The 13,789-nt window shown below is 39.5% G+C and overlaps 1 protein-coding gene across 1 annotated transcript in view; it reads right to left on the minus strand.

Moving 5' to 3' along the window:
* Fat4 (FAT atypical cadherin 4) overlaps positions 1–13,789 on the minus strand; it is a 129,368-nt gene that overhangs the window by 41,822 nt on the left and 73,757 nt on the right. Inside the window, 1 exon segment of the mRNA XM_032898472.1 lies at positions 1,265–1,445. Within this exon segment, the coding sequence (XP_032754363.1) occupies positions 1,265–1,445 (181 nt within the window).

Genomic DNA, 13,789 nt, shown 5'->3' on the forward strand with positions numbered 1-13,789 from the left:
TGACTACCTGGCATAGGATGCAAGTTCAATGGAAGCAGAGCTCTTGTTTTATCTAACAAGGACTTGATCAGCAACTCAATGTTTATTAAATAGGACTGGCTCTGGGCCCTCATCCCTGCCAGCAGGAAGACACCAGTTTCCCAATAGGCCTTTGTTCATGAGAAATTAATAGCAAATGACAAAAATAAATGACAAATAACAAAGATAATTAATAAGTCCATTATCATATAATGCATATATTGCCATCATCATATTATTAATGCATGTTATCTTTTTATGACATCTCAGACCTTTGCAGATTCTGTCTTCTCACCCACTGAGTTCTTACCCACCTAACTCACACAGCCCACACACAATTACAGGAATGTGTCTCCAAGGATTATCTGTTGAAAATGGGGAAGTCTTTCCTTATCCATTTAGAACAAGCTGAGAAGAGAATGGGGCTTTATTGGCCAAGCATTACACATTACAAGTTCTGCATCTCTTTAAACAAACATCCACACTGCTGCCCTCTGTTACCAGGATTTAGATAAAGAAACTTCTAGATGAAGGAAACATGTTAATATTGGAGCTACTGCTTGGTTATAAAGTCTTCAATTTTTTTCCCTGCAGGCCTGGGGTGTATTTATCCTACTGGTAAAGCTGCTTTTTATTTTAGAACATTCTGGAAGTGATGCATGATACTTTTAAGCCGGACCTTAACTACAACTAGCAACTCCCATGAAAAGCTCTGAAACTCAGAGTCATCATGTCAAAAGTCACCCTGTTAGAGGGCTCAGTGACAAGTCATGGATCTCTGTGAGGAGAGAGAGGGCAGAACTGAACCTAATCTCCACCTTACCCTGATCAAGCACCTGCAGGTAATGCCATGCTGCATTCTTCAGGTAATAACACCAGCCAGCTGCATAGTGCAGAACTTCCCGATGCCATGATGAACACCAAATGTAAAAATAGGGATTAGCAACAAATAACAAAAATAAATGAATGAATGAATGAATAAATAAATAAATAAATAAATAAATAAATAAGAAAGACAGCTGTGTCATCAAAGAACCCTGCAAATGATGAAACAGCGATAAATATGTACAGGGTTAGAAGAAGCGAACATGCCACTGTCTAATTCTCAGTTCCAGGATAGTTGCCTGACAATGGTTCACAGGAGCAGTATGGAGTGTTAATATGGAATCCCCACTGAAGTTAGATAGCATGCGCTGTTAAAGACCAGAGTTGGTGAGGAATATGTTATAGGGTTCCGTGTACAGACCTGATGACAGCATTTGTTGCAGCATCTGCATCTGAGGCATTTACCAACAGGACATCTGTCCCCGTCGGGGCGTCCTCAGGAATTGCAGTAAAGTACATGTTACTGGCGAAAGTGGGGACATTGTCATTGATATCATCTACAATGATGTTGATTGTTCCTGTTCCTGTCAAGGCTGGTGATCCTGGAAATAAAAGAAAATAATACTTTAATGTTTGTATTCCACAATTCTTAGCTATAGATAGAGTTGTGGGATAATTTCTAATCGCGTAAGACATGACATTTTTATTCTGTTGGAAGAAAAATGCAACAGAACTTTCATTTTTCCCCTCTTAGTGTCCTAAGGTCTGAACTGCCTATTCATGACAAAAACAAATTGGCATGCTTCTCTTACATTTCAAAAATACAGATGCATCAAAGCAGGAAACAACACCCTAGAAGACACACTACCCATAATGTATCTGACATTACATTACAATAGGCATATCAGACTTGGAACAGCCAACAGGAATGAGCCAGCCACTGTGCAGGTCTACAAACCACATGGACCTGAGACCATCAGCACGTCAACCTGAATATCCAGTGAGACTCCTCAAATATCTCAGCCACTCTTCTGTGTAATCAATACTTGTTTATAGTGAGGACAAAATCTTCAGGCTATTCCAGCAAAATCTTTATATGGATGGGCTGATAAAAGCCATATTACATCTGCTTGCTACTTCCTCTAAACATGTAATATGTCATTTTAAGTGTTTCGGCCCTTGTCATCATTTAGTCAAAAGTGAACATCAAGCTGCAAGTGCTGCTTGAACAGTCATATCTAATGGTGAACGGTTAGGATTCTGTGGGTTGCCTTCATAGTTGAAGGGGAAATCATCTTTGGTTGTGTTTTCAAAACCATTTTTCAAGTGTTAATTCTTCCAAATAAAAGCATAGGGGACGCAACTCACAGCCTTTAACTAAAACAAACTGAAGCCCAGACATTCCCCTTTTCTCTTTGAGGGTTACTTGTCTTTTTCCCAAAGCTTCTTCCTGCATAGGAAGCTTACACAGTCCTCGTATTTATCCCACGTCTTCTGAGATGAAAGCCACACTTTTGGTTGGCTGGCATATGCTTTGCGGAATGGCTTTATCATCACAGAGCAATGTTGAGGTTCATTGCCTTCCTGTGTTATTTTTTTACTAGTAATCTTGTCATTCGGTGATATTTATTTTGCCACAATTTAAATGTCTTCCAAATGGAAGTTTGGTTTCTCAAGACACAGGACCAAACAGCCTGGGAGATCAAATATGAAGGAGCCACAATCAGTAGACTATAGATTGACACAATGGTGAGCTGTCTAATGGGTCCTGTATAGGAAGCCAACTATAGATCAGATAAAAGAGCCTACATGAGAGTGAAGTGAAATAGCCCCTTCCAGACACTTAACCACTGAATTTGATCTGCATGTTGAAAATTGATGTCATAAACTGTATACGTGTCTATGTCTTTCTAAATAATATTAAATATTAAATTAGGCATTTTATTCATATTAAGATATGTTAAAAATGCATGACCACTGAAATACTATGAGGAAACAGGTTTACATTAAGAAACAGAAAATTAGGTCCCAATATATTCTACTTAAAGTCCATTGCACTCTTTAAAAACACACTCGCATTTTGAATAGTTGAATAGCAGAAGCAAGGTTATGCTCAGAGTCTTCCACACACAAAGTAGTCTTGCAAGCACCTGAGAAAGCCCTGCATTAAAGTCTCATGAACATGTTGATATGAGAAACAAGCTCCTCCTGGGTCCTTCAGTGCCCACGCATGTCTTTACAAAGCTGATGGTGACTGTCGCCATCCAGGGAAAGAACACTCCTGTCAGCTCTCTTGTACATGAGAGTAAAATAGGGGTTAAAAAATCAAGGGGCTTTTGCAAAGATAAAGACTAGCAAGAAATAGAGCTAGGATGGAGATATGGGTCCCAGCCTAGAATGTTTGCCCTGAATGTACCCGAAGGTGAAGCGGGGGAAGAGCCTCATGACCCAATGATCTGTGAAAATATCCAGTGCTGTCCCCAAGCTCTGGGAACAAACTCAGACAGGAGGTGGCAAGGCCCTCCTAAAAGAGACCATGCTTCAGACCATGAGACATACTGACTCAATAGTCTTGGCACAGACAGAAAATTTCTCACAAGTGAAATATTAAAGCTACAGTATTTTGAGAATTGCTGTTTGAGACCCATATCTGCATTGCATTTCTTAGATGCTCAATTGTTTATTTTATTTTATTGACATGGGAGCTTACAATCTCTCTCATGTTCACAGTCCTCTGCCTGCCTTCATTAAAAAAGAGTCAGCTAGACAGGTTCCATGCATCTGTGTGAGCACAAGAATATATCAAGATTCCAGCAGCAGCAAATGGAGATTTAAATGTATGCCTTTTAATGAGATATAACAAACTCAATACCAGAATTCTGTCCTTAGTACTCTTTACTTCTAGTTGAGGGAAAAAGGTTTATCAAACCACCACCACCCCCATGCCAGCCTCAGACTCTACTTTGCCCACATATAACATCAATTCCAGCAGCCATTGCTGTTCACTTCAGACGAGAAAATGACAGGAAAACTATAAGAGAAAGTCCCCTAAGTAAGTCTCATTTCTACAGTAGTCTTGACAGACAGGATACAGTTCTTAGTCACCAAGTATCTTACAACTTCCTTCAACCAGTGTTTCTCAGCATGAGTATGCCAATCATGAAATCAAAATTAAACTTGGCCCATAAACACACACACACACACACACACACACACACACACACACACACATGCACACATGCATGCACACATGCATGCATGCACACACATGCACACATGCACGCATGCATACACACGCACACACACATGAACACGCACACGCACATGCACGGACGTGTACACATACACATATACATACATACAGATGTTTATATATAGTCACATCTATATTACTGGCTTCTTTTGGAGGTAGTGTGCACATGAGTACAGTGGTATGCAGAGGACAGAGAATGGATCAGATTTTCTTGTGCTGGAGTTACAAGCACAAGATCCTTCTGACATAGGAGCCTGGAATGTAAATCAGGCCCTTTGGAAAAACAGTATGTCACTGAGTTATCCTCCAGCCAGACATTACTGTTCCGTGCTCTTAACCACTGACCCTACTCTTCAGCCCCAATATTATAATTGAATTATTAATACCAGATTTACAGTGGCATATTTAATACAGTGGGCAGTTCTCATTTAAAAACATATTACATGAAACAGATGCTGTTTTTCATTCTACTGGTAGTCTGAAATGTAAAGAATTGGATCTTCTCTTTTTAATTCAGACTATGGACAAGAAAGGGAGTTATCAATTCTTTCAACATCCTTTCCTCCATTCACTAATCTAAGTCCAACTTTGGCATCCTCACTCTCCATTGTCATCCATCAGCTTTCCTCTAACTTGGAAGATGAATGGAGGGCAGAAGAAACTGTTACTTGTCTTCGTAAACGTCTACACGGAAAGTACGTGTATAGTCTGTTAAGCTTCTTTCATTTTACATGTAGAAATCAGTGCTACAGACTGACTGTGGATCAGGGTGCAATGATCTAAAAATCATTTTGTAAGGCAGATGATAGCCTATGGCCGGGGTCAGAGAGCAATAAAGGGGACAAAGGTCAAAGGTGGATTCTAACTGCATACACCCAGAAGGGCTAATGAAATCTACATCCCAGGAGAAGATAGAGCCAAGTGTAGCCCCCAACAGATCTAATAACACTGCTATAATAAAGCCAGATGGTCACATCTCATCTGGACTCGTTTATCAGAACCAGACACAGTCAGAGAAAGAGGCAGGAACAGTGGTGTGCGACCTAATGAAGAGACCAAGTATACAAGCCAACCAGAAGGCAGTGGCTCAGGAACCTCTAATGACTGGAGCTAAGAAAGACACTTGAACTGGAAGTCAAAATAACAACTATAATCCAAAAATGAAAAAAGAAAAAAAACTAATTATAATTAGTAATCCTAAAATACAGGAATTTCAGATTTCAATCTGTAAAATTGTATGCATTACATAAAAACATGTATGTCTGTTTATTTACATATGCACACTCACGTAAATGGATAAACATGGATAAATTTACAAGCGGCCTCCTACATTTTATAGTATGAAGGGAAAGCTCACTACCCCTGGCTTCTGAGTTATATTCTCTGCTTTTGGATTTAGGAACCGATTAAGTTTATTCCACCCTTATGACTAGTAAGCTCAAAGATGTCAAAATGAAATTTAAGTAAGCTTAAAGAACTAGTTTCAAAAGAAAATGGTTCTGGCAAGCACTCTTTCAGAAAACATACATAAATATAACAAACTAGACTATATCACTGGAGTCTACACAATATTGGAACTTTTATGTCAGCTCCTCGCCACTACATACGTTTTGTTCCTGTGGTGCTCAGCATCCCTTATTTTTTACTTTTTATTAATAAATTACATTCATTTACCAGTACACACACTTTTTTCCCGGTGGGAAAGACCAGAGCAGAAAAAATAGAACTTTCACCCTGGTTTGCTCCCTCTCAGCAAAGCAGATCTCATTCCTGATAGCCACCGTACAGTGTGCAGCACAGTGTGCTGGCCCCATGATGACACATGTGTTAGATGCAATAAAGTGCAGACATTTTATGACTGTGAGACTGGGTCATTTTTCTCACAGTTATCAAATCACCCCTGAAAATGGTCTGAAGTTTAGCCACTCAGTGTTGACATGAAAGGTTTGCTGGCTATATTTACACTTGAATGCAGAGAGCACAGCAAATGGAGTGCATGAGCCATTTTAAATGTGACTGAGCATAATTATCTAATTACATATACACATACATATACATGTACATACACATACATATACATACGTAATACTGTGTTATGACCACTTACTCATTCTGTGAGCATGTGTTAATAAACCAAATACACATAGATGGGTATTGCTTGGCATGTGTTCATATTTCAATATCGTCAGGATATGCTGTACTCTACAGACAGAGATAAGTTGTACAGAAAGAAATAGCTTTCTTTAGTAATGGTCTGCAAACAGCCACATGTGGCCCTTTGCATCAGTACCTTGTGTAGTCAAATTGGCTAAAATCTTATTGCAAGGGGAGTTTACAGAAATGTTTAAAATTTTAAAAATTGAATATCAGCTAATGCTTTCATCCAGACAAAAGGCACAGTGTGAAGAATTGCTGTTTTCAGAGTGAAAACAGACACCCAGATATTGAAACCATGAAACAGCAGAGCTGTCTCCAAATCCTGACCTCCACCTGCTGTGCCACTCAGTAGAAACACCAAGTGTCTGGCTAACAGAATCCCGGTATCTGGATCTGCTGTGCGTAAGGTTTCCCTGTGAAGCCGTGGGAAGCTTCGTAACTTGGGAAAGGTCTTTCCTCACTTCTGTTAGACTTCTTGTGTCCTTAGCTTCAAAGCTCCCACAAGAGCAACAAAGCAGGTGGCTTTATTACCTTTTATTCTTACGAAATATGGTGGAAATCCTAGGTCTGATTCAGCACTGCTTGAAGTTAAATTTTTATCTGTTTTAATCTCTAGAGAATAAAATCCTCTGTGGTAAAGCATTTTAGTATTAAAGGCCAGACTTTATACAGCAAAAAAAATTAAATATTTATGAGCTATGATGCAAAGTCTCATTAGAAAATAAAGAAAATGAAAAAATAATTTTGAAATTAACGTTTTAACTTACAAGTAAAGTATGAATTACTAAATTCCTGGATAAAAAGAAAAATTTTTTTAGAAATAAAAAGATCATTATTTGGAAATAAAGAGTCACCTTAGACCCAAATGCACAAAGAAGCTCCAGTGGTTTCTGATAACTGAAGGAAAATCCACCACTGTATCATGCATTGGCTCATGGTTGCAATTTTTATTATTAAAATCTTCACCATAATCCACAAGGCAATTTTTTCCTCAGGCATAATCATATCAACAAAATGCAACCTTTCTGAAATAGTCAATAAAACTCCCTTCACATGTGCAAGTTCCTGCATACCAATCTAGCCTCTTCTTTATCACGGATCCATTTGTGAGCCAATGACCCTCCCCCGACTAAACAATGGGGTATACAGTATTAATTCAAAGTGCCGTCATCTCCTCACCAGGAAGATGGTGTTTGGTTCTTTGAGTTTTCAGGTTAAATTCTGCAAACACAACATGTTTCCCTCCATTAAAAACACAATTCCCACCCTGCCTCAGAATGCAGCCATTTTGTCTTTCAGCCAAATGATAAATGCCTTTCATTAGAGAAGCTGATAACTGAAAATTTCCCCATAGGCCAGTTAATTATCTGAGCTCACAGTCATTCTAGAACTTTCTGTCTAAAGCAACAAACTGATAAGGGATGAAGCACTTTATTTATACTAAGATTAATCTCATCCTCTTTTTAAATGCAGAGCCACAAACTGTCTATACATGTATGTGAAGTACATCACACATGTCATGTTAGCAAATTGCAAACATACCAAGTACTGTATGAAACCCTTGAATTTCCTGATATGATGAGGCTAATAAATGCAAGACTGTAATTTACAAATAGCCTCTTGTAAGAGCTACTTTAAGGATGCAGAATCATAAATATTTTTCTTAATTCCTAAATAGTTTTTTTTAAATAAAAAATGTCAATCCCCAAAGAAGAAACGCATAAATGCTCTGTAAAAGACAATATGGTGGAAACAAGGAAAATCAGTGAAGAACTCACTTTCATGGTGCCCACTCATGAATGCATTAGTAGCTAAAGACCTCAACTGAGGTCAATCATCAGCCAGGGGGTGTTGGACTTTCATGTTAATGTCAAGAGCTTTGAAAAGTATTAAATAACTATCTAGCTATTCTGAGAGCAAATAATGTCCTTTGATTTCTTCTCACGAGCACCCAAGGGTACACAGAGGTAGTACCTACAGCCTTCCATCATTCCCTAAGTGGTGTGCCTATTTAAATGCCTTTTCCAAGAAATAATGGTTTATATTTGGCTTCTATAAAGTTATTTCTCATTATATCTCAAATAAAACATGTTTAAACTAATTCTTGAGAATCTGTTCTGAAATTTTTGGTTTTAGAATTTAAATTTGTATTGGTGGGGGGATGCGTGGGGGGTGGTTGGGGTGTGGGGGATGGGCTTCCAGAGGAATGGCAGCGTAGAGGGAAAGAGTCTTCTAGACAGAAGGAACAGGTCCTGAAAATTCCAGAATATGCTGGAATTTGTGATGGAGCAGGAGACTGAGAAGCAGCAAGACAGGCCTCAGGATCCCTGGAGGTAGGACAAAGACCCACCTACTAAGATATCTTGTTCAAATGTGGGGTGAGTGAGGAAAATCAGAAGGAGGGAGTTAAACCTGATGTGTCAGGGAGAGGGGAATGGAAGACACCTGCTGCATATCGAACCATTGCGTGAGTCTCGTTTCTATGAGATAAAGCGAGAGGGGGGTAGCTTTAGAATTTAAAATATCTTTTCAATTATTTGAGATTTTCACACAACATATTTTGATCATATTTACCTCTCTCCCTGACTACTCCAAGATCCCCCCTCACCTCAGATTTTGTACTAAGTGCAAAATGATTTATTTGGTTCTATAGCTACATGCAAAACAATTACCTGGAATACACTAAGCCCTGGGTTCAGTCCTCGGCTTCTTATCAACTAAGCCTTGTGGTACAAGTCTATAATCCCAAAACTAAGAATAGAAGTTCGAGGTCATCTTGAGTACATAGCATGTTCCAAGCCAGCCTAGGCTGTGTAAGACTATCTAAAGACCAAGACTATCACATTATGACACAAAAAGGAAGTCAGAAAAGAGACAAAGTGGAAGCTGGAGTTCCATGCCATGGTTGCTCAAGGTAAAGGGCTAGGGAATGTTTGGGGAGGTCACACAGGTCAGACATGCCTGAGTAGCTTGTCATGTAGTCAAGGGTAACCACTGGAGGATTTTAAGACAGCAATTGGATACAGTAATCGAATTTATGATCTTAAGGTTGTGATGGCTATTCCCAGTTGTCAACTTGACTACATCTGGAATGAACTACAGTCCAGAAATGGAGGGCACACCTGTGATCTGGGTCTCGGGGCTGGAAGACACAGGCTTCTGACCTGGATCTTGACACTGAATGACGTAAAGTTTTGATCCAGATCATGAAAAGCTTAGACCCAGGCAAGGTGTTACACTCCTTTAGTCCCAGTTAGGGAATTTGACAACCAAGAATAGCCATCAAAACCTATAAGATCATAAATCAGATCACTGTATCCCATTGTTATCTTAAAAATCCTCCAGTGGCAAGTAGATCTCTGAAGTTCAAAGCCAGCCTGAGAGAGAGCAAGTTCCAAATCCAGGAGTGGTACACACCTTTAATCAGGGCCATACTCTCTGCTGGTGGCCTACATAAGGACAGTATCTTCTCTTGTTGTTGTTGTTGTTGTTGTTGTTGTTCTTCTTCTTCTTCTTCTTCTTCTTCTTCTTCTTCTTCTTCTTCTTCTCCTCCTCCTCCTCCTCCTCCTCCTTCTCCTTCTCTTCCTCCTCTTCCTCCTCCTCCTCCTCTTCATCCTCCTCCTCTTCCTCCTCCTCCTCCTCCTCTTCATCCTCCTCCTCTTTCTTCTTTGTCTGCTTGTACTTCCTTGCCAGCACATGTGATGGAACCTATTTCTTCAGGATTCCAGCTTATACAGAAGACCAGCTGAAACACTTACCCTCGTGGGACTAAACAACTACTAGATTCTTGGACTTCCCATTCATAGCTGCCCATTGTTGGGTTAGTTGGACTGTAGACTCTAAGTCATTCTAATAATTTCCTTTAATATTTAGAGACATTCCACAAGTTCGTTGACTCTAGAGAACCATGACTAATACAAAGGTTCATCTGCTGCCTTTTGAATAACATAGCATGCAGGAGAAAAGACAGGCATCAAAGAGACTGTCACCCTTGCCTTCACAGGAGCAGCGGAGTTACAGTGGAGAGGAAAACCATGAGATCCACTTGGAGCAGTTGTGAGCCTTGCTGAACCTGAGCCCACTTATTAATAAACTCAATATACAGAGGAAGCTGGATAGAAAATGGAAAGATTTTCCCCTTTCCAGCTGTGTAAACACTGATGGGAGGTCAGAGTTGCAACTATTTACTGTGGCCCTACTAAGTTTGATACATGTCTATCAAACATGAGACTTACTGTCAATAGCAAATAACCCAGACTCTTACCTATTTTGTGCAATACAAATTATGTACCAGCCTTAATATTATTAAGTCACAGGCAATATGTCCAAAGCAGTGTGGCTAGAGCATGGAAGATGTCTCTGATTCTAAGTTGAACACTAAGGGTCTATATATTTCCAGGGTAGACTTTATATTTTATAATAAACATTACACAGTAAACTTTTAACTATAGCATGCTGGCTACTCTGCTCATGCTGTTTACTATACCAAAGACATCCTGTATACTCTACACTGTGATGACACTGTTTGAAAACCCTTGCAGGGGAGCCAACATAGAAACTGGGCCTATAACCCTGCGAAGGACATTAGCTGTGTCAACATGATCTCCTCAATCTGGAGAACCAGAATGGCATTTATTCATTAATGATGGGGGCAGCACGGGTTCACAAAGGCCTCTACCCTGTGACAGTACATACTTATGAAGAAACAAAAGTAAGCAGCAACACGTGACACATGTCAACAATCAACACATAAAGCTGGTGAGGCAGCCCTATCTTTGACTGAAGGCAAGCAGACTGTTATGTTTGATTAAGCTGCAGTATGCTCAGTACTTCGATGCTGTTAGAAAGCTGAGCTGTTTTTATATGCCCTGTTCTGCTTTAGTTTTTCACCCAGATTGATAGGATGAATGAGGCTTACCATGAGCACAGGACAGGGAGCTTCTCTGCACTGCCATGCAGACAGTCACTAACTAAAACACAGTGAGGTTGCCATTCTGGAGTTTAGTAGGAAAGAAGTCAGGGGTTTAGGCCTCTGCCTGGCTAATATTCTCTGACATCAGATTTGGCATATTGCCACAGCTGGTCAATTCTGGAGTGCCAGCAGGTAAGAGTTTCAAGACAGTAGAACAAAGGTAATTTGAAGACTTGGAATAAAATTCAAACTTTTTTTGAAGAGCATTATGATATTTCCTTGATCTGCAAACAATATGAGTTTGACAAGATGTCATCTGATATCTCATATCCTTCATATTTTTCTGCATTTTCTCATGTCACCTACTGCTCTAACTGTTAATTATGGTGGCCAGTGTGTACTTTAAGTACCTTACCAGAGATCTCAAGCCTAAAAAAGAGGATTGAATTGTAGATTCTGAAACCTGATACCACCAATATTGGTATTACAATGAACATGCAATTATTTATAATATCAAAAATGTTGGGGTCTTACAGTCAACTCCAAGGGCAACAAAAAGCCTGTATTCCTTTGGGTGTAGGTATTCCTTGGACTTTCTTACTAACAGTTCGAAGGAAAGTTTCCCATGCCGCACATTGGGGGTTTTGTTAGTCTATGGCTCTTAAGGAAACTATTATCATTCTAAGTAGTTAAATTCCATTTAAATTATTTAAACGAGACATGTACATTGACACCAATAACTATTGAACATGAGTGGGACAAATCTCACAAGGCCCCTCCCTTAGATAAAGAGCAACAGAGAATGAATGAGTGTTGAGAAAGAGAGTATCAGTCTTCTCTGAGGATGAGTACCCTGACAGGTTATCCTGTGCCAGATTGGTCAGCCCCAAATATGTGTACACATGAGGAACGCTGAATGGATTCAGGGAGATCATAGTCACACATGTGCATGAGGATAATATTTAAAGAAGAGGCTGTGAATTTTGGAATGAATGAGTGGAACACAGGAGAAGTTGTGGGGAGTGAGGTTGAAGTAAATAAAATACTCAAGTATAAAATTTTCATAAATGTAAAATAAATAAATAAGTGTGGAAATTATTTGGGTGCAGGCTGTGGTCATCAAGGACAACACCATCAATAGCTTGACGGTATTCTAGTGCAATCTTTCAGTTTACTTTTTGTTGTCCAGATAGACATGACTGGAAGCAACTTGGGAGATGAAAGAGCTTAGCCAGCTTATACTTGAAAATAGCAGTCTATCCCTGAGGGAAATTAGGGCAGGAACAGAAAGTAGGAAGCTGAAGGCAAGGAATTAAGAAGGGACCACAAAGGAATGATGCTCGCTGGCTTGTTTCTTATGGATTGATTATGATTCTGCTTTCTTATAATATCCAGGACCACCTTCTTAGTAGTGGCACTGCCTAAGAATGGCATGGACCCTCTCACATCAATCAACAATTGGGACAATTCCTCAGACATGGCCACAGGCCAATTTGATTTGGGTAATTCTTGAATTGAGACTCCCTCAGATGACTCTGACTATGTATGTCAAGTTGACAACTGAGTTGACTAGGCCCAGATTTCAACACAATATCTGCTTTTCTGTCTGTGGGTACAGATGTGACATTCAGGGTCTTCAATGGGAATTTTGATACCAATTAGTGTAGGGAATTACTATTAAATTTTTGTGTATACTGCAGAGTTGGAATAAAATTGAGCAGCTTAACAAATAGAACGTGATTACACTTCACAAGAAGAACTTTATGTTTATTCTTTGTGTTGGTCCATTTTTGTCAAAGTGACATAATCAAAAATAACCTGAAAAGGGAGTCTCACTGAGGAATTGTCTGGGTTATGTTGGCTTGTGTGCATTCTTGTAAAGTACTTTCTTATTGGTTAACTAAGACCAAAGATCCCTCTGGAATGTCTGTTGGCCATACTGTTTTGTAAGCCCTGGGCTGAAGAAAGATTAAAGAACAGGCTGAGTGTGTACATGCATGCAAATGAACTTTGACCTCTGCTCTGTACAGTAGGTGTGATGTGACCACAGTGTACTTCAGTCACCCTGACCTCTACACAGTGAGGGCTTGTCACCTAGTATTGTGAGGTACACAAACCCTTTGCCTTTACTTTTTTTTCAAATATTTTAGCACAGCCAGGAAACTAAAACTAAGACATCGTTGCACCATTTCACAGAAGATGCTAAGGTAGAGAAAGATGACACAATCCACCCAGATAATGGAATGACTAGAATTCATACAAGAGTGATTTGAATTGAAACTTCTCCGCTTCTCTGTACTGGCTGTGCCCTGGCTGATTATCTACCAGATGACTTGGGAGTGAATACCTTCTCCAAATCCTCCTTTCCTAAACATTAAAGTCTTAGAGTACTCTGAGCTCTGAGAGTGTCTTTATTCTGACATTACCATTCACTGGCTATGAGACACACAGCAAAGAGTAAATGTTCCCCATACTAATAGTGGATAGTACAGATGGTAACAAAAATTCCTGTACTGAAAAGACTAACCTCTATAAAACTTTGTAATGATTAACACAGGTGGCTATAAAAACAATAACAGCATCACTTTACCTACCCAACATCACCTCATTTGCTGCCTAGCCCA

This window comes from Rattus rattus, chromosome 3 (assembly GCF_011064425.1).
Source record: "Rattus rattus isolate New Zealand chromosome 3, Rrattus_CSIRO_v1, whole genome shotgun sequence".
NCBI lineage: Eukaryota > Metazoa > Chordata > Mammalia > Rodentia > Muridae > Rattus > Rattus rattus.